The sequence below is a fragment of the Oryza sativa genome, chromosome 2 (genome assembly GCF_034140825.1).
Source record: "Oryza sativa Japonica Group chromosome 2, ASM3414082v1".
NCBI lineage: Eukaryota > Viridiplantae > Streptophyta > Magnoliopsida > Poales > Poaceae > Oryza > Oryza sativa.
In genome coordinates, this window is record NC_089036.1 from 34300514 (window position 1) to 34327999 (window position 27486).

At 39.8% G+C, this 27486-nt stretch overlaps 4 protein-coding genes across 4 annotated transcripts; 1 reads left to right on the top strand and 3 right to left on the bottom strand.

The window, feature by feature from the left end:
- The first annotated feature begins 593 nt into the window (after positions 1-593).
- Positions 594-2181, top strand: LOC4331002 (protein POLAR LOCALIZATION DURING ASYMMETRIC DIVISION AND REDISTRIBUTION). Its single transcript, XM_015769593.3, has 3 exons — positions 594-1041; positions 1118-1500; positions 1583-2181. The coding sequence occupies exons 1-3, from the start codon at positions 699-701 to the stop codon at positions 1901-1903; spliced, it is 1047 nt and encodes a 348-aa protein (XP_015625079.1). The 5' UTR covers positions 594-698; the 3' UTR covers positions 1904-2181.
- Positions 2182-2668: 487 nt separating this feature from the next.
- Positions 2669-7375, bottom strand: LOC4331003 (protein NCA1). Its single transcript, XM_015771541.3, has 8 exons — positions 6982-7375; positions 6293-6614; positions 5961-6189; positions 5669-5814; positions 4481-4568; positions 4254-4400; positions 3194-3343; positions 2669-3095 (listed from the first exon to the last, which is right to left on the bottom strand). Exons 2-8 carry the CDS (start codon positions 6580-6582, stop codon positions 3048-3050), a joined length of 1098 nt encoding a protein of 365 aa, XP_015627027.1. The 5' UTR covers positions 6583-6614; positions 6982-7375; the 3' UTR covers positions 2669-3047.
- A 3965-nt stretch (positions 7376-11340) lies between these two features.
- LOC136355295 (protein neprosin-like) lies at positions 11341-20707 on the bottom strand. The gene is made up of 6 exons (XM_066307682.1): positions 20696-20707; positions 20111-20444; positions 18412-18485; positions 17547-17759; positions 17277-17423; positions 11341-11794 (listed from the first exon to the last, which is right to left on the bottom strand). The coding sequence occupies exons 1-6, from the start codon at positions 20705-20707 to the stop codon at positions 11405-11407; spliced, it is 1170 nt and encodes a 389-aa protein (XP_066163779.1). The 3' UTR covers positions 11341-11404.
- Positions 20708-21076: 369 nt separating this feature from the next.
- LOC4331004 (protein neprosin) lies at positions 21077-23882 on the bottom strand. Its single transcript, XM_026023542.2, has 5 exons — positions 23695-23882; positions 22962-23048; positions 22345-22530; positions 21397-21612; positions 21077-21276 (listed from the first exon to the last, which is right to left on the bottom strand). Exons 1-5 carry the CDS (start codon positions 23836-23838, stop codon positions 21220-21222), a joined length of 690 nt encoding a protein of 229 aa, XP_025879327.1. The 5' UTR covers positions 23839-23882; the 3' UTR covers positions 21077-21219.
- Positions 23883-27486: the final 3604 nt, after the last annotated feature.

Consider the following 27486-nt stretch of genomic DNA (forward strand, 5'->3'; position numbering starts at 1 on the left):
TGCTAAAATTTTATACCCCGTCACATCGAATATATAGTATTAAATATAAACGAAAAAAATAACTAATTATACAGATTGCGTGTAAATTGTGAGACGAATCTTTTAAACCTAATTGCGCTATGATTTGATAATGTGGTGCTACAGTAAACATTTGCTAATGACGGATTAATTAGGCTTAATAAATTTGTCTCGCGGTTTATATGCGGATTCTGTAATTTGTTTTGTTATTAGACTACGTTTAATACTTTAAATGTGTATCCGTATATCCGATGTGACACGTCAAAACTTTACACCCCTAATCTAAACACAGCCTAAACCAAAATGCAGCACATAAAGCAGTGATATTCATATGAACTGATCGAGCCAACGGAATTGGAAATTCGACGAGAACTTCATTCACGATGACGAGGAGGTTAGCTGGGGGTTGTAAATGAGACGAGGTGCACCGTGCACGCGCTTAACGAGTTAATGGAAACCTACCATCCAAACCCAAATGAAACGAATCACGAAACTGGGCCACAAAATTTCTCCAAATTTTGAATTCCAGAGGCGACCAGTCCGGCTCGAAATCCCCGCCTTATAAATTACGCACGCCGACACGATACGCCCCCATCGAATTCAGGCGCAAAAACCTCCAAAACCTTTGCAATATTCCTCGTAAATCGTAATTCCCCCTCGCGATCGAGCTCGCGACGCCCATGGCGATGGAGAGAAACGCGGCGCCGCGCGTCTCGGCCTCGTCGTCGGCGGCGGCGTCGCCCTCCACCGTCGGTGCGCTCCTCTCGAAGGCCTCGGTGGCTGCCGCTCCCGCACGCGAGATCCCCTCGCCGCGGTCGCTGCTGTCGCGCATCCTCCATAGGAGTGGCGGCGGCGGCGGCTTCGGGTGTCGCCTTCGCCTCCCCCGATACTGCTCCAGCGGCGCGGCCGCCAAGGAGGACGCCGCCGCCGAGTACGTGGAGGTTGAGGTTGAGGCGGAGGCTGCGGCGCCGAAGGTGGTGGGCCGCCAAGCGGTTGATCGCGAGTCGCCTCGGAGCTCGCTCGGTACGTGTCCATGGCGAGAGCGAGTGATCGGATGGCGTGGTCTGGTTCGATTGATTTGGTTGTCCGTCGTGTGCAGGGAAGAAGGCGGCGGAGGAGGTGTCGCCGGCGAGCCTGGGGCTGGGCGCGAGCCTCATGCTGCTGCTCTCCAAGAGCGCGGCGGAGCTGAACAGGATGGCGGAGCTCCGCGCCCAGATGGAGCGGCTGGTGCTCGACACCAAGGGGGAGGAGGAGGCGCGGAGCAGCAACCACCCCAACGCGTCCGACGATCACGCCGACATCACCAAGGAGGAGCCCACCGCCTTCTCCGGCGGCGCATTATCCCGCTGCTCACGCACGGCCGCCGCCCCGGGAAACGCAGGGCACCACGCCGCCGTTCCAATGGACCAGATGGAAGCGGAGCTCGAGGCGGAGCTGACGCTCCTGCAATGCGCGACTCCTCGTCGGGATCGTCAACTCGAGGTCGAACAGCTAGAAGCCCACCGATTCGGATCAATTTCGCCGCCATTTTCTAACATTTATTTCCTCCAATCCATCTTCGCAGATCGGCGACGACGAGGAGGAGTCCACGGACACCCACGCGGCCACCTTCGCCGACGCCGACGATGACACGGACGGTGCTGACGACGAGGAGGAGGAGGAGGAGGAGAGCGGGGCGGCGGCGCAGGGCGGCGTGTCGGCGAGGGAGCTGGAGAGGAGGCTGCACGAGCTGCTCCAGTGGCGGCACGAGGAGCGGATCGCGGAGCTGGAGACGGCGCTGGAGCGCGCCAGGAAGAGGCTGCAGGAGAAGGAGCGCGAGGTTTGCTGGTGGCGCAACACCGCCAAGCTCGTCACCCGCCACAAGGACGACTCCCGCCTCAGATAGCAAGAATTAATCCGCCATGAGATGAGATCAAACAAGAACAAGATCAAGATCGATCATCTCGCCTCGCAGTGATCCGTTTTGTACTCTGGTGATCATGCTGCAACTAGACTAGAAGAACAAATTCCAACCAGAAAACATTGATTGCATAAACTAACTGGGATCACAGATTCACAGGATTCGGTTGCTGCAGCCTATCAACATTTGGAGCAGATGGTAAGGTGTTTTTTACCTATCTAGTCTACGGATTGATTCCAAGATGATTGTGTTTCGGCCTTTCATTCGACCTCCAAACGTGACTAAATTAAGATGCATGGAATGACGCACAATCTCTTACTAATTTATACTGTTCGGTTCGGTTCGGTTCAATCACCATCGCCGCGCGTAAATCGAATTATTCCTACTCTACCTGGGCCAGCAAATCAGGCCTCTCTTGGCTCATCACTTTGATATATCATATCACAAAATTCAATAAAATAAAATAAAATGAATTGAACTACACCACCATCGGCTATGCAAAACCTGCAGACCATGCAACGTTTCCAAAATTATGTGGCTAAATTCCTGTAGAAACATAATAAACTAGCTGTATTCTGCACAAGTCAAATTTGCATCAGTTGCGGACTTTGCCAAGCAAGACTTGCTTGCCTTCTTGTCAAAGATCCGTCTCTCACAAGGTAAGAGCAAAGAAACCTGATTTCTTTTTGACTTTTGAGATTCCTCATCCAGATTATCTCAATTGCCGCTAGAATATGCAAAACAACTTAATTTGATAGGGCGATACAAAACATCTGTGCTGTTCTTTTCTTATATTATATCATCAATAAATATACAGTGGGATAACATTCACATAACACGGCAGAGGCAACAAGGAACCAGTACTTCCGAGAAGTTTCGTCTCCGTGGTGCCTCAGGGCTTAAGAGGTGGCCATCTTGACTCAAAGAGGTCTCCGCCCGTGGCAGACACAAGAAACATATACAACTTGAAAGTATTTATTCTGTGTCGCAGCAAACCTCAAATACACACCAGTTACCATTCATTCTGGAGCAACTCCCTTCCATATGCATCACAGAGACTACTGGAGCTGATCCTCGTTATGGATAGTACATATATCCTGTGAGTGTGCTCTTCAAAGAACCGTGCATATCACTTGTCATCCAGTTGTTTTTGTAGAAAGTCGAGAACCGAGAGACGCTGCAAAAGTAGCACAGTACATGATAAAAGTCAGTCAAGAGCACCACAAATAGGAGCGCATGGATGAAAGGCAGTACACAAGGATAAGTAGTAGCTACCCGCTGCTCAAGACTGGCCTCTCCAGATTCCAGCTTCAAATTCTCAAGGCATTTAATTGCTTCCTCAAAACCCTCAACTGCCATGCTTTCGTTCCCAAGATTTCTATCGACATCCGCAACTTTGGCAAGAGAAGTTGCTACATCAATGACCTATATCCAAAAGTAGACAGATCATGAAATAGCGGCAGCTAAAGGAAAAACACTCAAGAATATGTCTGTTCCATGTAGCAGCTAAATCCTACCACAATCTTACAAAATGATTTGTGATCTTCTGTTGGTTCATCTCCTGACATTAAATTTAGATAAGATAAAGGGCTTGTTTGGTCTGCAACCAATTTGTGCTGTACAAATTTCTGTAAAGTTGCTCATTTGATTTGTTGCCAATATTTTTTTTGTGTACGCGCTTTAATTGGTTTTCGTTACCAAAATTTTGTCAGTGCCAATTTTTTGGCCACAGACCAAGTAATGAAATAAAGCCATCATCTCAATGGTATTGACAATTTTATTGGCATGGTTGAATTGGGAACAAGCATAAATATAGGTTAAAAGATCTGTTAGCCATCATTTATGGCAAATTGCCAAACTTCCTAGTATGGTCTGGCACTTGCTACCAGACTTCAGACAACAATTTGCTTCAGAGAAAGGAATACAAAAATTCTGTGTAGGAACCCCTTTTTTTACATCCATTTTTTTCTGCCTACTATGTATTATGTGCAATGTCCATCAGTACCAGGACCATGAATTATGGGATAAAATAGCTACTGGTCCATGTGTAATTGGAGCACTCATTGATATGGTATCTAATACACATTTAAACACTTAACATTTCTAATTATGTCTGGATAATAAAAATCTAAGATAAGGAAGAACTTTTGATCAATATCTGTTGATATCATTTTCATGGACATATGGTACTCTACTAGTGTAATGATATAGAAGAGCTAGCACAAAAGAGCAGGGACAAAAGAGAGTGATGAATAAGGTTCCTTCTGTTTCTAAGATGATAACAGCAGCCCATTTTGTATTTATAGCTAATCTTAATCAGTAATACAGTAATCACCTGGGAAGCCACAGCTGAGTGTTCTTTTACTGCACTTCTGCGAACGTCCAACGAACGCGCATAATAGCTTCTTGCTGAGTGGAGGTCCCCATCATAATAGCAAAGATCTCCAATTTTATTTAGTGAAACTGAGAGAGTATGGACCAACTGTAGATGAATGCAAAAGTTAAATTAACATGAGAACTTACTATCATGCTATTATGATCATATTAACAACAAAACACAACCTCCAGATCCTTTTTGGGCAATTTCGAGAGGAATTCAGCACTTTCTTCATAGTAAGTGATTGCTGAAGGAGCATCTCCCAAGGTCCGACTGTGGCATGGAATGAGGTCAATTATGAACAAACAAAGAAAAAATAAGTTAAATACTGCCATGATTATGTGTCACAAATATAATGAAAAATAATAGAGCACAATGAAATTCATGGAAAAAGTTCAGCCAGATATTATAACAGAGGGATGAAAACAAAACACCCTCCAGTGACATGGAAACACAATGAGTTCAGCAACAACTTATGACAGACCCTAAGGCTTTTATATGAGAAGGTACCAGACATCCTGACTAGAACTAGGCTCTTGGTAGCTGGTAGTTGGCTATTACACAAGCTATCAGCTTGCTATTGGCATCAGTATGCTGGCTGGTGTAGGGCATGGTTAAAGGTTTCCCACGTTTTCCGAGCTGTGAATATACTATTCAGACAAATTGCGACCAGTCATAATTGGCATCACTATCAGCCCACAACCTGCTAGACAACCTCTGTGGTCTGTGCATCAGTATTGTAGAACACACTGAGGCACATAACAGTTTAATATTTTAATGGATAACAAACGTTATTACAACAAGATTCTCCTTTCCCTTGTTTGGAAGGCAAGTTCTATGCCTGGTCGAAACATAGAAAATTCAGGTATTAGAACACATGAAAGATAACTAGGTTCTGAATGAGCAGAAAGATGAACGGGCCAAGGCTAGAATGGGCCCTTGTGCACAACAGATACAAATCATTGAGCATTGAGCATCTCTCTTCTTTTGAGGAAAGCTACAGACATTTCAAAGTTAAGAACTGTTCTCTCAATTAGAAGGAAAAAAAACATGCAAGAATTTAGCTCAATACTCCCTTCGTTTTTAAATGACTGATAGCAGGCACGATTCACTTTTGAACTTTGACCACTCGTCTTTTTGTTATATATTTACAAACACAAGAAATGATGCCATGTTATTAAAGTGTGTTATGTCCTAAATATTAAGAATCAAACTTTTGTTCCATTAGGTCTAACAACTTAAGAGCAAATAATGGTCAAAGTTTAAATGGGAAAGTCAAACGTGTCAATTATTTAGACACGGAGGGAGTAGGCAATAAACGTATCAATAGCAGGTTCACATATCCTCAAGTCCCCAAGAGAAAATTGCCGTACCAGCAGTCCCCAAGCATTCCTAACACAGCTCCAAGTTGAGAACACAGTTCTTGGTTGTCTTCTTTAGATTTCAACTCTTCCCTGATGTCTTCTGCACACATACTGAGCCTTGACTTTGCACTTTCAATGTTCTGTGCGCGAAAAGCCTGGATATGTAAAAGTCAGAGGTATTGTTAAAATATATAGAGCATTAATAAATTAATACAGACCAGAGGATGAAGGATATATGCAAATTTCAAAGGTAAAAGAAGCTCAGAGTAAGAAGCTTATGGGAGTTGATTTGGTAACTGACCCTCATCGCTTGCTGGACCAGAAAAGCTCCTCTCTCCATGGAGACATGCTCGTAAATGACCTTGGTCTTGTCACTTGCGGCTTCACCATCGCCTGCAGCATGTGATCTCTTGATTCGGGCATGGCCATCAATGAAGCGGTCGACAAGGCCTTGAAGCTCATCATCAGGCTCGATCCCTTGGATGTCAGCACCACACAATGGACAGTCCTTAAAGCGCAATATGCATGCCCTGAGAAGGAAATCCAGTGTTTTGGAGAAAGACAAGGAGATCAAGTGAGAAGGTACATATATTGACAGAACGAATTAGAAAGCTATTGAAATATGATACGCACTTGCAGAACTTGTGCGAGCACGGGGTGCATTTGCTGCTTTGATGTAGCAGAGCGTGGCAGACCACGCAGCTGAGTGGGCCAAGCTTGAAGGTGTTGTTGGAGTCATAGCCAAAGGGGCACTTTGCTGGCACCACACGAGGATCGGTGTTAGCATTGCCAGTTTTTTCATTATCGTCGTCGTCGGTGTGATTGTTGGCTGTGACAGGACATGAGGTGGTTTTGTTGTCTGATTTTACGGGGCATGTGGCGCCAGCAGAGGCGAGTTTGGCAAACGGGCATAGAGAGCTCATAATCGGTTGGTCTTAGGTGGATTATTATTTACCTGCATAAAAGATTGGTGGCAAGCAGTTGAGTGAAAGCATGAGACTAGATGCAGTAGTAGAATTGAATTGAATTGAGAAGAATGAGAGAGATTGTTAAAGTAGGGAGCTAAGCAGAAGCTTGATTATTAGATAGAGGTTGGGAAAAAAATTGGGGTTGGTTTATTTTGTAAGAACAATTTATCTATCAATCTCTATCTATATCTATCTATAACTAAATCTATATCATCCCAAAATAAATCCAGCACATGAGACAATCCAATCGGAAATTGCAAATCACAAAATAAATCACACATAAGATGAGAGAAGAGGTGGAAATCACAAAATAAAATCACATCACGTAGGAGATGAGAGGAGAGGTCGCCGGACCTTATCCTCGCCGCTGTGGAGGTCCCGAGCTCGGAGCCGAATCCCGAGCCGCGGCGCCGCCGGGCAGCCGCTGCGCCAGGGAGCCACTGAGCAGCCTCTGCGCTGGGAGCCGTTGACCCGCCCCTGCGCCGCTGCTGCCTCGGGAGATGCCGAGAGGGAGAGGGAGAGGGAGGAGGAAGGCGGAGACGACGAGACCGAGGAGGCACGGCCACGTGAAGGGGGCCGGTGGCAGCAGGCGGATGCGGGCCGGCAGAGGTAGGGGAGGTGGGCGTGCGGCGGCGCTGGGGGTGGGGCGACGCTGGGGTGGGTGGGAGTGGGGCGGCGCTGTGGAGGCGTGCGGCGGCGCTGGGTGGGTGGAGGAGGAGGAGGGGCGGTAGTGTGGATAAGGTTGGATGGCTGTGAGCTGTGGGAATCAGGTTGGTTTTCAAAAAATTAACACAAAATTTAAAACTTTCGATTAGGATTTTCAAACTTTCAACCCAAATTTTTGAAGCTTTCAAGTTAAAATTGAAAACTTTCAACTCAAAATCTAAAATCTTTCAACTTTCACCAGAACTCAGCCGCCTCTACGCCCTCGAGCCTTTCCTGACGCCGGATCTGCCGCTCGCGCGCCTCGGCGACCGTAGCTATTGCGGGGCCATCATCGAGAGGTCGCCGGACCCGCCCCTCCCGTCGCCGTTGACGGTGGATCCGTGCGAGAGTGAGGCGGAGAGACGACAGGATCCAGGCGGCGGCGGCGGATCCACGCAAGTAGCAAAGACGGCTTAAGCCGGTGTTCGATATGGTCAACGACAACTCGGATGGAGGAGGGAGACAGACGAAGAAAGACTGGATCACCGCCGTCCACTCTCTTGCGTCGCTGGAGGTTGGATCGGGGAGAGTAGGAGAGAAAGGGGATTTTATCGGAGATCAAGGTTTTCGGACCCTGCCCCCTCTGGCCGGCGATTTCATCGGCGCGGGACCGATCCGAGCCATCCATCAGATCTGATGGCTCAGATCAGCCCTGGGTCAGGCCGCCACCGCTGTTGGGCCACGTAGTCTTTGGGCCGCGGATGACAACTGGGCCGTGCTCAGTTCACCCCGCGATGGGCCGTTGCCGATAAATGGCCAACTCGATGCGCGATCAACTCGTGCGCTTGCGCTAAACGGGCCGGCCAATTTTTTAGGCCGGTTAGTCATGTACATAATTTTCTTTGGCATTATTTTGAGCCATTTAAAATTGTTGGAAAATTATGATCAATTACTTAGAAAATATATATCTATATCTATATATACCTAATAAAAAAATGCAAAGCTTCTGGTTTATTTTGGTCAGTTGGTTTTTTTCCCAACGCTGCCGGGGCTGAATCCTAGCACAACCCCGCCGCCATGTCGATCGTGCGTTTCCTCCTCCAATTGATTGCAAAAATTGATGCCCCACTCCTTCATCATCAGTGACCTTCCTGGTCTTTTTTATCGTGAATTTTACGTTTTGATTTGAGAAAAACGGAAAGAGTAGATCGAGTGGATTGAAAGCCCTCATCTAATTTTGGGAGATCAGGAAAGATTCGGCCAGATTTGTGGGGAAGATCTGCTCTGGCATCGTATGGGCACGAGACTCTCTTCGGACGTTGAAGACGGAGTCGACTGTGGGAGCAAGGCCTGTGGCTCCACTTGGGGACTGGGCTGAAGGGAGGCAGGTTGAGTTGAGGGAGTTAGCATACTAGCCTAGGGCCTAATAGGAAGGAAGGAATGGGCTTTCGGTCCAAAACCAAGAAAATTTTTTTATTAACTTTTAAATTATAGTATATAGCAATCCCAATATTAGAATTTTCATTAACGTTTTCAATCGTAATGTATAGCGAGAGAGATAAGCCTATCTGACCAGGCAACCGATACTTTTTTAAAAAATACAATTATAGTAGAAAAATAATTGTTAAGGTACACGTACATACTTTACAGACGAGTGATATTTTTAATTATTTTTTAATTTTTGACATCATAATCATCGAAACTTTTACTTTAATATTTGTTTGAGATAAAAATTTCCATGAAACACGACATATTAAAGTATGCGCGCTATATATCATCCACATGTCACCACTACGAGACTATGTGTAAATATGCAAAAGTATTTTTGATCGATCGTGGTTTTCATTAGTTTTATAATAAACTTACCTGTTTTAAATACAAATTTTTTAATCATACAAATTTTTGTCCATCTACTCTTGCGTGAAAGTGACCTAAAGAATTCACCATTTGTTCCTCCCATGATACAATCATTACGCTAACACGTTAGGAATGTAGTTGATATCATACACATACATGTGGAATAATTGTCCAAACAAAAAGAAAACCTTTGTGATTAAAAAAATCCTTCAATTAAACTTTATCCAATGCGACATTACCCGGTGCAACACACGGGCATTTTGCTAGTAACTAATATAAATATTCGTATTTTTCCGGTCGTCACATCTAAATTTTCGTCCGTTTTTCGTCCATACCCAATCTGATTCGGTTAGCAATAGCCATGGAAAAAAATTGCAAAAAAAAAATCTGCGGCCGTCGACGCCCGCCTCCACGCCGTCCGGGCTGCCACCCCTCCCGCTCCGCCGGGACCACCGCCGCCGCCCCTCCCCTCCCCTCGATCTAGCGGAGGGGAGGGCGTCGCCGGCTCTCCCGCCGCTGCCACACACAGTGAAAGGGGAAAAGTGGAGAGAGTGGGGGGGATGGGAGGGCGTCGCGCTGGGGGGAGGGTGCCGCCACCGCCGCCGCTCGTTGGGGGGGAGGGCGCACCGCCGCTGCTGCCGCTGCTCGATACGGGGGAGGCGTCGCCGCCGCCGCTCGCGGGGGGAGGGCGCCGCCACCGCTCGCCGTGGGGGAAGGGCAGCGTTGCCGCCGCCGCCGCTCGCCGTGGGGGAAGGTGGCGCCACCGCCACACCCCGCCGCACCCTGCCGTCGTCGCGCCGTGCCGGCGAGAAGGGAGGGACAGCGCCGGTGGTGGGAGAGACGACGCTAGTGGCGGGAGAGTCGGCCGGCTGGGGGGAGGGGAAGAGGCGCCGGTGGGGAGAGGGAGAGGGGGAGGGGGAGAGGCGGCGTCGGGGGTAGGGGAGGAAGAGGCGGCGTCAGGGGCGGGGGAGGAGGAGGCGGCTGGCTCGGCTGGGGGGAGGGTGAGGGGGAGGGTTAGGGTTAGGGTTTTCATCAATTTTAAACTTATCTGAGCCGTCTATCAAAACGAACGGCTGAGATCGATCGTGGGTTTGGGCCGCACCACTTGGGCTGCACGTGGGCCGGCGGTCCACTAAGTGAGAGGAGGAGTATGGGGGTATTAAGTAGACTTTGGTCTCTTGCAGGCTGAAGAAGAAAATGGGCTGAAAAAGGCCCATAGAGAAAAAAAGGATTTTTATTTAGATTTTTATTTCAATAAATTCTGAAATGATATTTGTATTATCAAAATTAGCAATTAAGCTATGTAAATTCCAAGAAAATTTCAATGAGTGTAATTAATATAGAAAATTTAATAAAAGTTAAATCCAACCATAACATTTTATTTCTTACACTTACTTTACTTATAAATTAATTTAATTATATACCTACCTACTTAAAAAATACCCAAATATTTCAGAAAATTTGTATTTCATTTAATTATAATTTAATATGTTTTAATTCAATTTTATCTGTTTTTTTCTTTTCGTTGCAACGCAATACCACTTTTGCTCAGAAAATTTTATATTTCATTAAATTACAATTCATTTTTTTCATATAAATAGTTCAAATCAAATTTCATTAACCATATCATTACCCTGTGGAACGCACGGGCATTTTGCTAGTAAGATTATAATATAGTAATAGGGAAGAGAATTAAATCGCATGAACGATTCATCCTCGATACATGAAACCCTAGAAATCGTATGATGGGGGATGGGGGAGTAATCAATACTTACGTACGTAGGAGGAGGAGAGAATGAAGGAAGGGGGCAGGCGGCGGCGAGAGGGGCGCCGGAGTCGGCGGGAATCTGGGTGTGCGCCGAGAGGGAGAAGAGAGATTGTGAGCGGAGCGGATGAGAGAGGGGATCGATTGATTGCCAACCGCAAGCTACAAGCTAAGAAGACGGGAGGAGGAGGAAGACGCGACGCAACGCAAACGAATCGAGGAGTAGGCCCACCAGACCAGAAGCTTACAATGGAGTATGTTGGGCCGATAGCCCATTTGCATTTTGGCAACGCATTCCATGCATTAATGGTGGTAGTCCCCACCACAAGTCAGTCTGGGACTGTCCACCACCGCTTTTATGACTCCTGTATCACTTTGATGTAATTATCTTGATATCAATAGAACTCCTTTTATATCTCTAGAAAGAAAAACATTTGCATCAACATCATTATTATTAGAGATTAACTATATCTAATTAATATTCTACATTACAAAGCAACAACTATTCTCTCAATTGGGACATTGGCCCGGTCCACCGAAGAACACATGCATACCCATCTTGAGAACACCAAAACCATCAACAGTGTAGCACAATCCCCTAGTGGTCACTGTAGTGGCCTTACCAACGTTTGGATTGACAAAGTTGTTGTCCTTGTTGGCTATCCTGATACCCTTCACAAGTGCGGCTTTCCTATACCCCTCTTTGGCGAAATGGCCGCTCCCCATTGGTGGAGGATCTAATGAAACAGTTGGTCCACGAACCCATCCACCCCAAAATGCATATGTAGCCTTCTCTTGTAGGGTGTCAAAGAGCTTACTCGGCCAATATCCAAGTGGTCGATATCCAATGGCACTGCTCTTGTCTAGGCGTGCTAGCCACCAATCTTTAGTCTTTCGGTCCTAATTATATAATTAACAAAAGAAAAAAAATTTATATGAGTACCCTTAGACCGGTTTATTACAAGAAACTATTCTAAACTCTTGAAGGGTTGTCCCCTAGTTGTTTGCATGTCACTCAAATGGTTATAGAAAAATTCAACAAGATAGTTTAATATGTGATAGATCACTACACAAACATGTAAGATCAAATTTAACTTCTACATATTGCAGCAGAAAAACAAATTTAACTAGAATATACGTTAACTAGTTGTAGTTTAATTGACTTATATAAGTTAAATTTTAACTTACATGTTTGTAAAGTGATATATCATATGTTAATACATTTTCTCAAAAATTTTCAATGTTTTTCATAACTATTTGAGTGATATACAAATAACGAGGGGACGTCCCCTTGAGAGTTTAAAATCCACTCTCGTTTATTGCCTTTTGTAAAATCACACTATGTAGTCACAAAAGTAAATAATCATGTAGAATTATTAACCACAAGGAAAATACCTGAAACAGCATGACGGTAATTATATACTGAGGCCCATTGTAGATAGAAACCGGTGTTATTTTCCCTCCAATACCAGCAAGTTGGCTAACTTGCACAAAACCAGGACAATTAAAATCATAGCATGGCTTATTTGAACTGTCTACCTATCGCCAAAAGTAATGCCAAGGATGTAAGTTGGATGGATTTTGTGGTGGTGGCTGTAGAGCTATTACTAATATTCGTTTTTATAGCCACGTCAAGTAAGGAAAACATATAGAAAAGTATGTGTGTATTACCCAACGAATGTGAAACCTGACAAAGTTGTCCCCACTAAAACTTGGCCATACCTGAAAAATATGATGATGAAAACCAACAATTATATAGTACATGAATGCATAATTATTGTTTAAGTTTGCAATACTATAGATGTGACAAAATTATTACTAATAACTAAGCTAGAGGGAATACATATGATTAAGCAGAAATTCTTAGACAAAAGAATTTATGCTTAATCATGATATAAATAAACAATGATATAACTCATGATTAATCACAATATAATGGAACCGTGATAATTTCAAGTGTTGAAAATAATAGCACGGTATGCAATGGGACTATATACTTACAATGGAACCTGCAGCTATCTCTTCGGGTCCATTATTAAGTTGTACAAATGATGCAATGTGGTCCCCATTATTTCGTGTTCAAAACGGCTGGTTAACACTTAGGGTAGCGTGTGTTCCATAGAAACTATTATCGTCCCAGTATTTGATACCTGCATACTACAAGTGAAAGAATAATATTGAAGGTAAGTCAAATAGCTTTGCATGCCACATTAGAATAGAAAAGAATTTAATGAAGATAAACTATTTTTATATACAATCTATAATTGACAATAAGATAACTAAAAAAATGTTAAAGGGTATACCTCTTCTTGTGAACCACCATTAGGCATATGTGCTTCTGAGCTATTGTGACGCAGTATCGGAATTGTTCCGGTTGGGCACTTGATGTCGGGGAAATTTGATTCTGAGATATTGGATGACAGAATAGATTGTATATCAAGATCTAATGGATAAGAGCTTGGTTCCATCTGCGTAACAACAAAAATGAATCCTAATCAAAGATCGAAAACAAATACCAAAAAATACACTTATCTTTATATTGGACGGTAAAGGGAATAAATACGGGAATCCCTCAGTTGATGGCTTTCCCAATATTTCATATTAAAGTATCATGATGATATCTTATATAATCTACTAATGGATCCTAAATAAATTAAACTTGGATCTTGAAACTGCTGTTCTATTCATACAAAACACAAAACTTAATCAAGCATAATATTTATGTAACATGCTCAAAAGCATATTCTTCTATACGAAAAGTAATACTCTACCTGGATTATATGGTTTTTCAATAATGGATGGTTCATAGCAGGTTGTTTGTATATGTCAACACAATCGTAAACATCACCATCTCCTGTCTTTTGAACAATTAGTTCCTTGTTAGCCACCAAATGCAATGCAAATACAGAAGAGAAGGATTTATTAATCACATACCTGAATTGTCATGTTTAGATCTTTACTAGGTATGGTTGAACCAATTATCCCATCTCGATCAATATGTATCTTCACTCCTCCTACTAGAACAAGATATGTCAGGCATAGAGTTACAATACTGATAGCTAGATTTTCTTCCATTGTTGAGTCTCAAGAGGTCATCTGTTCTGTATGCAAATGGACCATTTTATAGCTTGAGGAAACAATTTATCTTCACAAGGCCAATGAAACATTTATTCATTGCTGAATGAGAATTCAATGAATTTGCAATTAATATTGAGGGTGTAAGGACATGCCACAATAATGAAGTAATCTTCAAGATTATTTACACTATTAATTGAAGATATCTTTACAGATTTTGTAATCCTCTTTTTAATGCATTGTGGGAAAAATAATATAGGAAAGGCATAAATGATAAATGTGGCATTAAATGCACAAGATTTGGTATACTAGACAACCGTACGATGTAAATTTATTGTAGTAAGAACAAATTTAATAGTATAGCCAACTGCTACCTATAACAATTGATGCATCATCTATAGCTAATCTAGCGATATACCCATGCAATAGTTAGCTATAGATATATGCTAACACCATTAAGCATCAATACATGGCTTGCCTAATCCCCTCACAAAATTTGTTGGAGCCCGTGTTGTAGTTGGCTACTGATTTATAGTCCACTTAACTTCTCTCTACTCTCCTCTATCCTCCAACTCATCACAAATATGGTGTAGCATTTCCTATAGCCTACTTACATCATCTTATTGCATTTACACTAATTTTTGGAAGAACTTTAAAATATTTAATGTAAGAAATATTAATTACATGATATATGATAATAATACTAGATTACATCGGGTGGACATTAATTTAATGTTTTAATGTTTCTTCAAAATATTTAAAGCATGCTGATTGTCATTGTGATGCAGTAAATCCTTTTCCATATACTAGTATGATTTATTTTGTTAATTTCATGTTTCTAAAGTGACATATATAATGTAGCAGCAATGCTAATTAGCGAGCATTCTCTAGCAAAGGAACTAGTGAAAACTACATCCACATATGACATATGTGCTCTCTCACTAACGTTGATATGACTCATATCTCCTATAGTGGGATATCTTAATGGCTATCCTTTGATACCTCGGCCTCCTCCTCGCTAGTGATCCCCACACTTGATCCTAGTGACGCCGATGAGGTCCCATGTCTTCATCAGATTTGGAGGCAGGTTATCGGTAGAAACTTCCATGAATTCGAGTAGAAAGTTTGAAGTCATGCGTAGAAAGATTTGAATTTTTTTTTGACTTAAACCACTGCAGGTCCCCACAATTAATATATTAGAAAGAACGAAAGTTTCTTACAAACCAAAACAAAAAAAAAATAAAGTGTCTTAAAAAGTTCTGAATATTTTACTTGAAATTTTCAAAGTTGGAAAAATATTGGTTGAAAGTTTTTGAGATTTTAGTTGGAAGTTTCAGACTTTGATTCAAAAGTTTAGGGATTCTGGTATAAAATTTTTGAGAATGTTTTAATTGGAAGTTTCCACTTTTGATTTGAATGTTTAGGGATTTTGGTATATAAAAAAAGAGATTTTAGTTGGAAGTTTTAGACTTTCAATTGAAAGTTTGTGTTTCGAACTAGAAGTTTCGGGATACAAGTAGAAGATCTCATATTTGAATCGTAAAGTGTTGTTGTTCAATTTGAAAGTTTCAACAACGCAAGTAGAAAGTTTTAGAAATTCTAGATTGAAGTTTGAGAATTTGATTAACTCCCACAGCTTGCTCTAGCCTCTTGTATAGAAATAGGGAAAGGAAAACACCCCGTGTTGGAAAAGGAAATGGGCACAAGTGTTGAGATTCGGAGTATGACTCTAACCTAGATACTTCAAGTCAGGACACGCGAATCGTGTGAAAGTTACTGCTGAGTTGAAACCATTCACGACCTCGTCATCTTGCATGTGAGTGCAAATTAGCAATCCACATAAGGTACTACCTTGTAGTACAATGCAAATTTGATGATTTGTCACTCTTTGTATTGCCAACTGCCACCCTGTGAGAATGATACATGGGACTCTTCGTGCCAATGATGAGTGGGCTAGGATGGCAAATTATCTAATTTATCTAAAGAGTTGTAAATCATCAAATCTGTTGCAATACAACTATTTATTGGTGCTTCAAAGGTTGAAATGTGCGTAAGAACATATCCGTGGCACGCAATATATCTCGAGGTCCCGCTAGAATGCGTTTAGGGAAATAACGAGTTTCGAAAGAATGAATGAAGCTCACTTGCTTCTTAAAAATTAAAAAACTCATGATTGGTTGCTTCCAAAAATTAAAAAAAACAGTGAGCGAATGGCTACCATGTGGGCCATGCCTCAGGTGAACTATTCTACACCATGTCACTGTCACTTTTTTTGCTCCGCAATGAGGTTAGGTTGGATCCTAGTGTGGGCCAAACGAAACAAACTTGTACTTGTCGCGTAGGCAGTGGGCATGCATCATGTGGGCCTCATGGGCTGGTGGCCTAAGTAGTGCATGTGACCGTGGGTAGTTGCAGTGGACGCAAGAGGAGCGCGTGCGTCACGCCACCCGTGGGACCTCACTGGTAGGCCGACACCACTCTATGCCACCTCGATCGGACACCACCAACTACTCAAATGGTCCAAGCTTTGCTCCGGCAAGCCCACTTGTTAGTCCTTGGATATGGGAGCTAGCTACTGACTGGCTGGTCAAAGGAGCCTCCGCTCAAAACTCCAGCCCCCTCCAACACACAACATTAATTTGCTTCTTTTTGGGACAATGAATATCTCATCAGTCTAACTATCATAGGAGCCCGAATCTGATTATTAAAAAGGAAATAGAGGGTGCATGCATGCATGCATACATGGTGTTATGTTGTTGTATGTTCCCTTTAATTCCATTATTTCTAACACATAAACTTATGTTATTACAATTTGCAAAGCACATCACATCATTTAGATGTACTTGCCTGGGCCACCATAGTATACATGCATACCATCGTCATTAAGTCCATAACCATCATAGCTATATAGTTTTAGATTATTAGAAAAAGGATTGGCATTACGGATGTTTGGAGTAACAAGCTTGTTATCCTTGTCTTCAATAACTTGAATATTCCTAATAAAAGCGGCTTTGCCAAATCCTTCAGAAGCAAAATGCCCACTTCCCATATGGCGTGCACCATTTAATTTATCTTATCTTAATGGCGTTACAATAGAAAAGTTCAAGAAATTCTCTTTACATGCATCGGCATAAATTATTTGGCTATGAGATGGTAGAAAAAAGATTCCAACTTATCATGAATAGCTCAACTAATATCATTGTGAGCTGAACAAAAAGAATATAGCAAAAATACTTGCACATAAACTACATGCTTAGACATGGAACCTATATGACCAATCATACAAATATTAAGAATATAATATTACCTTAAAAATAAGAACATTTATTACATATTGTGGTCCATTATAGACAGATATGGGATTGATTCTTCCTCCAAGACCAACACTGTGACTAACTTGCATGAAACCAGGGCAATTGTGATCACTGCAACTCTTGTTCAATTCTTCATTATCCTATTATTAGAATTTATTCCAAAGTCAGCAAGGAACTGTAACAAATTATATTTGTAATATCCGGGTTATCAAATTTATATGGTCCATCATAGATGGTTACTGAAGAAAATGTTTATGTCTCACCCAACGAATATGGAACCTAGCAAAGCTATCACCACTTCTTGGATATACACAAGACCCAGCACCTATACCAATTCCGTTGGTACCTTTTGGGACAACACTAATTTGTATCCATGATGCACTAACATCTTTGCTATCTTTCTTCACACTTGGTTCATAGACATTTATTGATGCCTGCATGCCATATATCTCATCCCAATATTCAATTCCTGCTCCCTACAAGCAAAAATTATGATGCCTTGTTGGGATAAAAAGACTAACATAAATACTACGAAGATCAGCTGATCGAGTTGAAAATTTCCATTGCCATATCCAATGCAAGGATAACAATGTGGGGTCTAGGTTGGCAGTTATCCTCACATTGGATATCATTTTCCAATTTGTGCATGCTCAAGTGTTATTGGGCAGATTTCCCAAATCAAAGTATATATATAATTCTAATGGCATATTACACAGAAATTTCAATCTTCTAGTGTTGTCAAATAGGACCAACACTAATACATTTCCCCCGATAAGTATTAGTAATTGGATACAACAAACATATTTCAAATCTCCCTTTGGTTTTATTGAAAAAAAAAGTAAAGCTTCAGAATTAAAATAAGTTACTTATTTCTTAAAATTGCATTTGATCTCTGAATTTCTATTTTTTTATATATAATTGCTCATAAGATGGGAACATTGCACATATTTCATCTTATATTATGTCTCGTTGAGAATTTTGATGTTAGCACTCAAAGATTGAGTCGAAAATGATCATACTTCGTAAATATGCAACAACTATTCATGAGGCAATACCATACAATAGTCTATAATATCATAACCAACCTTTTATTACTATATAATTTCAAAATTTTATTAAAAAACCTACCAGCATTGGTAAATCATCATTAGCCAGTGTGCCAATACGTTGTACCATCATGTTGGCCAAATTGTTGTTGCGCACTATTGGAATTGTTCCAATGGGGCAATCAATGGTAGACAATTGTGCTTGCGAGATTGCACCTACTAATGGCGATTTGATATCCATCCCTATCGGGAAAGAACTAGGTTCCATCTATTTGTCATGAAAAAACTTGATCACCGTATTCATTAAAAAAAACTTGATCACCGTATAATAAATGACTCCCAACGCACAACCAATTAAATAGATATACACATAGAAAAATATGCACACATGATTTGAAGTGCAGTTTTCACATGTGTAGACGATGAACAATAGATACAAAAAGAAGTTATTGTTCTTAATGTTAAATCAAAGTGTAGAGAGTGGATAAAGAACGATTTTTAAAAACAAATGTAGAAGCAAGCTATGACCTATCATGAATACAAACTAATGTAAAGAATCTTGCTATGATGATTTTTCCTACAATTTTCAGCCTATATACCATATAATTATGAATATGAAGGGACTTGCAAATATTTTTTGATTTAAAATTAAAAATATCTAAATCACCGTCATGTGATAGAAAATCAGATCTTTATGAAAGTGGCTAACCTGAATTTTATGTCCTTTGAACAATGGATGTTTCAATGATGGTTGTAGATTCACATCGACACAATCATATATGTCTCCATCTTCTACCTACTTTAATGTTTCTCTGTGCTTGTTAGCCATCAAAGGATCACTAAATGTATCTCGGAAAAAGGTATACTTGCTAATACCTGAATAGTCTTATTAACTTGTAAAGTTGTCAGGATTCGACTAGTATTTTCTCCATTGTTAATGGGTTTGAGCTCTTCTCCCCTAGTAGTTAGAACAAGATATGACAAGAGGAGAGCCAGTTGAGAAACATTGTTTCCTTTCATGGTGGAAATCTTGAGTGGTTTGTTTCATAGCATTTAGACCATTATATAGGAAAGGTTTCACTGGCTATCATTTAAGATGTAATACATTACAATTAATGACAGATGTACAATACATTTATTACATAGAACAATCCCAGTATTAATTGCACAAGATATGGTAGAGTAAGAGCCATCTCATATTTGCACAGGCATGACTACTTCCACCTAATTAGTATTATATAAATGTATAAATGACCTTCCTGCCTAAACATGTTAAAAACAAGACCTCATTTATTGATAAGATTGGTAGCATTAAGCGAAGAAAATAGGGGAAAGTCGTCTTGAAGTTCTACAACAACCAACAAACTTATATGGGTTTCCTACAACCCTGCGTTATGGATGCTCCCAAGCTTGGCTCCGACAAGCCAGCTTCTTGGTCATGGAAAATGGGAGCTACCGGTTAGACAGTTGGAGGAGCCTCCTCTACAGTTATCATACTCCTACCTCTGCCAACAACACATCAATGGCAGAAGGAATATGCTAGCTATGTGTTATTAAGTTCCATTTGCTTCTTTGGGACAATGAGCATCTCTTCATTTTAACTATTACAAGAAATCATGATTATTGAAGAAACAAGAGGATGCATGCATTGTGTTGTCATGCCATGTATGTAACCTTTAATCCCATTATTTCCAACACAAAAGATTATGTTGTTACAGTTTGCAAAGCACATAACACCATTTAGCTATACTTGCCTGGGCCACCATAGTATACATGCATACCATTATCATTAAGTCCATAACCATCATAGCTGTATAATTTTGGATCACTAGAAAAAGGATCAGAATCACGAATGTTTGGAGTAACCAGCTTGTTATTCTTGTCTTCAATAACTTGAATATTCCTAATAAAAGTTGTTTTGCCAAATCCTTCAGAAGCGAAATGGCCACTTCCCATTTGTGGAGGGTCTGAAGCAGCTATCGGACCTTGAACATATCCACCCCAAAATGCATAATCACCTTTGGCTTTGAGGTAAGAGAATTGTGAACTTGGCCAGTATCCGATTGGTGTATTGTTTGAACCATATGCCAACCACCAGTTTTCAGTCTTTGGATCCTAAAACATGTCAAGATTAGACAACAAATACTTAATGCAAATTCTAAAGTAATATTTGGCATTGAATATTGATATGTTTGTGTAATCAAACTAAAAAACTGTAATTAATTCGTCTTGATTTGAACTAGTTTGGACTAGTTTTATTTATGTGGTCATTGTAATCATACTAATTTCAAAAGGAAATTAATATAGTTTAGATTGTTCTTACTCGACTTATTATTGATATATCAAGTCTACATATATAGTCAAACCTGAGTTTCCATGTTGATCGAGCACAAATATCGTACAATTCTCAATCTGGGCATGCATTATGTTACAATTCTCAATCTGGGTATGCAATTATGTAATTTATCTTATTTTAATGAAACTATAACATCAAAGTTCCTTTTTAATAAATTAATTTTCTTTACATGCACTAAGATAAAATATTTGGCTAGGAGATGATAGGGAAGGGAATTGCTATAAAAACTATGAGTTGCTTAGTTTTTAATAAATTAATTTTCTTTACATGCACTAAGATAAAATATTTGGCTAGGAGATGATAGGGAAGGGGATTGCTATAAAAACTATGAGTTGCTTAGTTTTTGAAAAACAAAAAAAATAGCAATAATAAATTACATAAATTGCACGATTAGACATAGAACCTATATAACCAATCATACAAAATTTAAGAATATAATAACACCTTAAAAATAAGAACATTTATTACATATTGTGGTCCATTATAGATAGAGATGGGATGGATTCTTCCTCCAAGACCAACATTGCGACTAACTTACACGAAACCAGGACAATTGTGATCAACGCAGCCTTTTTTCAGTTCTTCATTATCCTGTCATAAATATTTATTCCAGGGTCAATAAGGAATCAAAACGAATTATATTTATAATATCTGAGTTGGCTAATTTACATGGTCCATCATAGATTCTTTCTGGCCCATCATATGCCTTACCCAGAATATATGGAACCTAGCAAAGTTATCACCACTAAGGCTTGGAGACACACAAGACCCAACACCTATCCCAACTCCAACCGCAGCTTTTGGCAAGTTACTAATTTGTATCCATGATGCAGTAAGGTCCTGACTATCTTTCTTCACCTTTGGGTCGTAGACATATATTGATCCCCGTATTCCGTATACCTCATCCCAGTATTCAATTCCGGCCCCCTACAAGCAAAAATAATCATTTATTCTTGCAAATAAAAATAACAATAATTGCAAAGACCAAATGATCAAGTTGAATGTTCCATCGGCATATCCAGTGCAAGTAAGACAATGTGGGGCCTGGGTTTGTAGTCATTCCCGTGTTGGATATTATCTTCCAATTTATGCATGTTTCAATGCTACTAGACAGATTTCACACATCATAAATACATATATATAATTCTAATGAGTTATTACATAGAAATTTCATTCACTTAGTGCTATCGACTAGCACCAACGTGGATAAACCTTCCCAAGAAGTATTAGTAATTGGGTACAATAAACTGATTTCAAATCCCTTTAGTATTATTGAAATATTATTCATTTGATCGAATATCTTGTTAAAAAACCATCAAAGTTTCAAATTTAAAACTAGTTACTTATTTCTTAAAATTGAGAGAGTTTTTTTTGGGGGGGGGGATCTCTCTGAATGTCTTGTTTTATTTATAATTGTTCTTACAGTGGGAACATTGCGCATATCTTGTCTTACTATATCTCTCGCCGAGAATTTTGATGTCAGCACTGAAAGATTGATTTGAAAATGATCATACGTTGTAATTAGGTTATGAACAGGGACACTAGTTGTGCTGTTAAATGCCATATGCAATTCATGGGACAGTTCCATACAAAAGTCTATATTGTCACAGTCAGCCTTTCGTTAGTATATAGTTCAAGCATTTAACTAAAAAAACTTACCAGCATTCGTGACTCATTGCTAGCCAACTCGCCAATTCGTTGTAGAATTGTGTTGTCCATGTTGTTGTTGTGCAGTATCGGAATTGTTCCTATAGGACAGTCGAAGGTAGACAGATGTGCTTGCAAGACTGCACCTTCTAATGGCGATTTAATATCCAACCCTACTGGAAAAGAGCTTGGTTCCATCTATTTGACATGTAAAACTTTATCACCATATAATAAATGATTCGCAACGCACGACTACTTAAATAGATATCTACCTAACAAAGTGCTCCAATGATTCCAAAGTGCAGTTTCTGCGTGTATATATTATGGGCCATATATACAAAAAAGAAGTCATAATTTTCCTTTTTTATGTTAAGGCAAAAAGTGTAGGGAGTGCATAAAGGTTGATTCTTAGAACAATCTAGAAGCAAGCTATGGCCTACCATGAATACAAACCAATAGAAAGAATTTTGCTATGATGAGTTTGCCTACAGTTTTCAGCCTACGCAGTATGTATCATATAATCATGAATATGAAAGAACCTAAAAATATTGTTTTTTGCATTTAAACTTAAAAAAAATAAATTGACCCACCATATGAAAGCAAATCTCATGTTTATGAAAGTGGCTTACCTGAATTTTATGGTCTTTGAACACCGGATGTTTAAATGTTGTCTGTAGATTCACATCAACACAATCATATATGTCTCCATCTTGTGCCTACTTTGATTTTTGAGTAAATCGTATTAGCTGTATATGAATTTGTTAGGTGGGTGTAATCTAGTGCATGAACTCGTAAAACATTCATTTTGGTAAATGAACTAGGTGCGTGCGAACGAAGGCCAAAAGAACATAACAAGACTATTCTTGCTAATTTAAGTATTGATTAGAATGCTACATAAATATGTACTTGAGAAGAATGCTACATAAACATGCATATTTTCACTAAAATGGTTTAATAAGGCCTATAACGATTGCACGGAGAATGATATAAAAAAACCGAGAAATGATACAAGGGGTAGAACAAAGAATAATAAAGTATAAACCAAGTTTACAAATATAGTATGTTTCATGCTCACCTCACGTGTGCACGTCCTATCCTAACCAGCATCTAACTTGATAGAATTGGCCATGACATGTCCTTTTGGTCTTAGTTTGCACCCATCCAACAAGTTCATACACCAAAACAAGTATTTTACAAGTTCATGTAGTAAATTGCACATACCTGATAAGTTTGTATATCACCAATATAATTTACTCTTGATATTTCCTCTTGTTTGTCATCAAGGATGCCAAATATACAACCCCTCCCCCCCCCCCCAAACTCAGAAAGAAAGAAAGAAAGAAAAAGAATTATTTCTCATACCTGAATAGTGATATTAACTTGTGGACTTGTGAGGCTTTCATTAGCTTTTTCTCTACTGTTTATAGATTTGAGCTCTTTTCCTCCAATAGTTAGAAGAAGATATGACAAGAGGAGAGTCACTTGAAAAACATTGTTTGCTTTCATTTTGGTAATCTTGAGTGGTCTATTTCATAGCATTAGACCATTGTATATATAGGTTTAGAGGTTCCGCTAGTTTTCACTTAAGAGATACTATATTGGAATTAATGGCAGATATAAAATGCATTTAATTACACAAGAAAAATCATAGTATTAACTACACAAGATATATAGAGTAAAGACCATCTCATAATTGCACAGGTATCACTGCATCCCTCTCTTTGTTATAAATGTTTAAGTGACCTTGTTGTTGTACACACATTAAAACCAATACCTCATTTATTGATAAGATCAATATCATTAAGTGAACAAAGAGACAAATGTCTTGAATTCTATGAATACCTTCTCCATCTGTCCAAAAGTTTAACGACTACTATGTTCCTTTTAGAGATTAAGAATAAAGAAAAAAACTATGATATCTCTTATTAAATGAGTGGTGGTTGGGGAGAAGATAATAAGAGATGGTGTTTGGAGGTAAGATTGAGTAAAAATAAAATAAGGGATGGTTGGTGAAGGGAGTATTGCTCCATAAGTAGGACAAAATTTAAATACTAAAGGTTCTTATATTTTAGGGCAAATAGAGCATATCTGAATAAGAGTAAGAAATTTAAAATAAATAAGTGATTTCTTAGAATCGAATGGAGTAGATAATGTGGTGGACATCACCAGCGGCTATCAGGAGAATGCTGGCGGAAGGCCTGGATGAACACCGGCGGCAACTGGTGAGGTTGCGAGCGTGAACCACCGTGAGTGTGATGACGGCAGCGGCGGCAATGGGCTTGAGGTCATCGTCGATGGCTCCCTAAATAACGACGTCATGTCATAAGCATGTAGGCATGTACTCCATATAAATGCAATACGTGTTAGCTGAAATGGGCAAGAGAAAAAAAAAAGAAAAACACCCGAACCATCTAACATGACCCATAGCGGAAGGCACTACTATGCGCTCGCTCCTCATTGTGAACGGATTGGTGCTGTAGGGGTGGCAATTTCCTTGATTGGGGGCACCCCTAATGAAAACGGAGCGGATAGTTTCCGTCCGCTCCGAATAAAAACGGATACGGATATCTTTTGGATCGGATAATTCTCGGATAGTTTAGATGCGGATACGAATACGAATAATTCGGATACGGATACGAATTAAATTTAGCCACCATATGTAAGAAAGCCATCTCTTTAAGAAAGTGGCTTACATCGGATGTTTACATGCTGGTTGTAGATTCACATCAATACAATCACATATGTCTCCATCTTCTGCCTACTTTTATAATTCATATATATGTTAGCCATCAAACAATAAAGCCAAATATAGCCCAAAGAAAAGTATTCTTGCTCATACCTGAATAGCCCTATTAACTTGTTGGCCTACGAGGATTTGACTAGAGTTTTCTCCATTGTTTATGTATTTGAGCTCTTTTCCTCTTATAGTTAGAACAAAATATGACAAGAGGGTAACTTGGAAAACGTTATTTCTTTTCATTGCATAAATCTTGAATGGTCAATTTTATAGTGTAGACCACTGTATTTATATATGTTTGTAGGAATCCGATGTTGGTATTTAATAGGTAATATTTTGCAATTAATGCAAAATATATAATATATTTAATTACATAGAAAACTATCCTATTAATTGCACAAGTAGGATCGATACTTCCTTTAGGTATTAGACTGATAGCACTCATTTATTGAGAGCAGGTACAATAGCAGGCTATAAGCCAGCTATAAACATATTTTAAAGAGATAAAAGAAGAGAGAAGAGCAGCAGGCTACAGAGCTGTAGCCAGCTGCAGCATGGACTCCAAGACATAATGTGTGTATGAAAGGTAGGACCAGGTATAATAGTATAGTAAACAACTATTGTATGAATTGGCTATTACATTGACAACATTCAGAGCAAGTTTGATAGTATAGCCCACTACTAGCTCCAAATTATCTATAGCCAATGTAATAGCCAATAAGAAGGACATAAAGGGAAAAAGCAGAAGACAAGTGTCAAGTAAGCACTCTAAAGTGACATGCGTTATTTGGAATGATTTTTTTTAAAAAAAAATGAACCTTTTAAATATAAGAGTAAAGTCCATCACCAGTCCCTAAACTTGTACCGTTGTGTCATTTCGGTCCCTAAACTTGCAAATCGATCGTTCAAATCCTCAAACTTGTTCGACTGTGTCATCCGGTCCTTAAACTTGCAGATCACTCATTTAGGTCCTCCAACTTGTTCAGTTGTGTCACCCCGGTCCCTTAACAGGACGGTCTAAAAACTTTATATCAAAAATTAATTCATAACTTTTTCATGTGAACGCTAATGAAGACAAACTTTATATCAAATTTGTAGCCCTCGACACGACCTACAACTTTGTAGTTGAAAAGTTTTTGAATTAAAACTGTTTAGGGTCCCAAAATATTGTTGCATGTTTATAGATTTTGATATTTTAATTTTAAAATTACATTTTGGGACAAAAAAATGACTTAAAATAAAAAAAAATCAACTACAAAGTTGTAGATCGCGTCGAGGGCTACAAATTTGATATAAAGTTTGTCTTCATTAGAGTTCACATGAGTAAGTTTAGGGACGGGGGTGACACAACTTAACAAGTTGGAGGACCTAAATGAGTGATCTACAAGTTTAGGGACCGGGATGATACAGTCGAACAAGTTTGAAGACCTGAACGGTCGATTTGCGAGTTTATGGACCGGGATGACACAACGATACAATTTTAGTGACCGGTGATGGACTTTACTCTCAATATAAATTCTTTGAGAACTTATTTTCAGATTTGTATCCTTTTGGCTACGCTATTTTCACTAGCAAGGTATAACAATTTTACCACGGTGGTGTAATATCATGGTGTGATTTTGCTACACCAGTACCACCACTCGTAGTGGCATGGCAGGTCAGTGGTACTATAGTACCGCCCACACCATTGTTTGTATCCTTGTCCTACCATGCTACCACGGATTGATTTTTCTTAATTTAAATTCTTCGGAATTGGAAGTAGTAGTTATTAATGTCAAGAGAGCAAAGGCAATTTAAACTATGCAAAATAATTTTTGGAATGATTCAAAATATCGCTTAGAAAAAGGTTGATGCATGGGCTTGAATTCTCGTTTTGCCCGATGCAAGTCCTATATACTCCACATGTTTCATATGGTAAGACTTTCTAGTTTTGCTCATATACATATAAAAGTTAAAGAGTAAATTGCATTCACGGTACATCAACTTAGTAAGTTGGTGTAATTTAGTATAGGAACTTGAGAAATGAGCATGCTAGGACAACAACTTACCAAGTGGGTGCAACCTAGTACAAAAACTTAATAAATGAGCTTATGGGTACAACTACTTGAAATGTGGGTATGATTTTGGTACAATAACTTGAGAAGTGGTGTAAAAACTTAATTATTTTGAGTATTTTTGGCTATATGTACTCAGCTTTTACGTACTCTGTTGATAATACTTGCCTGAATCTTCTCTCTCGGTTACTCAGTGGAGTGATCTCTCTCTTAAATTCCCATAAGGATAAGGAAAAGTAGACGGTTCGAAACCCGTGCTTAAATCCTACTCAAGGTTATACTTATGTAGATTTGTACAAGCATTTTTTTTTTGTCATTCTAGTAATTCAAGGTCAAACAAATTTTACCATGCAGAAATTTTCT

Coding starts and splice junctions, on each gene's coding strand:
- LOC4331002 (XM_015769593.3), top strand. CDS start 699: ATGGCGATGGAGAGAAACGCGGCGCCGCGCGTCTCGGCCTCGTCGTCG. Junction 1,042..1,117: donor GTCGCCTCGGAGCTCGCTCG/GTACGTGTCCAT, acceptor CGTCGTGTGCAG/GGAAGAAGGCGGCGGAGGAG. Junction 1,501..1,582: donor GTCGGGATCGTCAACTCGAG/GTCGAACAGCTA, acceptor CCATCTTCGCAG/ATCGGCGACGACGAGGAGGA.
- LOC4331003 (XM_015771541.3), bottom strand. CDS start 6,582: ATGAGCTCTCTATGCCCGTTTGCCAAACTCGCCTCTGCTGGCGCCACA. Junction 6,190..6,292: donor TGCTCGCACAAGTTCTGCAA/GTGCGTATCATA, acceptor TTTCCTTCTCAG/GGCATGCATATTGCGCTTTA. Junction 4,569..5,668: donor GGAATGCTTGGGGACTGCTG/GTACGGCAATTT, acceptor TCCATGCCACAG/TCGGACCTTGGGAGATGCTC.
- LOC136355295 (XM_066307682.1), bottom strand. Junction 18,486..20,110: donor TTATGGACTTAATGATAATG/GTATGCATGTAT, acceptor CAATTCCAATAG/TGCGCAACAACAATTTGGCC. Junction 11,795..17,276: donor TAAATGTTCTTATTTTTAAG/GTAATATTATAT, acceptor TTATATAATTAG/GACCGAAAGACTAAAGATTG.
- LOC4331004 (XM_026023542.2), bottom strand. CDS start 23,838: ATGAAAGCAAACAATGTTTTTCAAGTGACTCTCCTCTTGTCATATCTT. Junction 23,049..23,694: donor AAGTTAATATCACTATTCAG/GTATGAGAAATA, acceptor AAATCAAAGTAG/GCACAAGATGGAGACATATA. Junction 22,531..22,961: donor TCAAAGACCATAAAATTCAG/GTAAGCCACTTT, acceptor CATGTCAAATAG/ATGGAACCAAGCTCTTTTCC.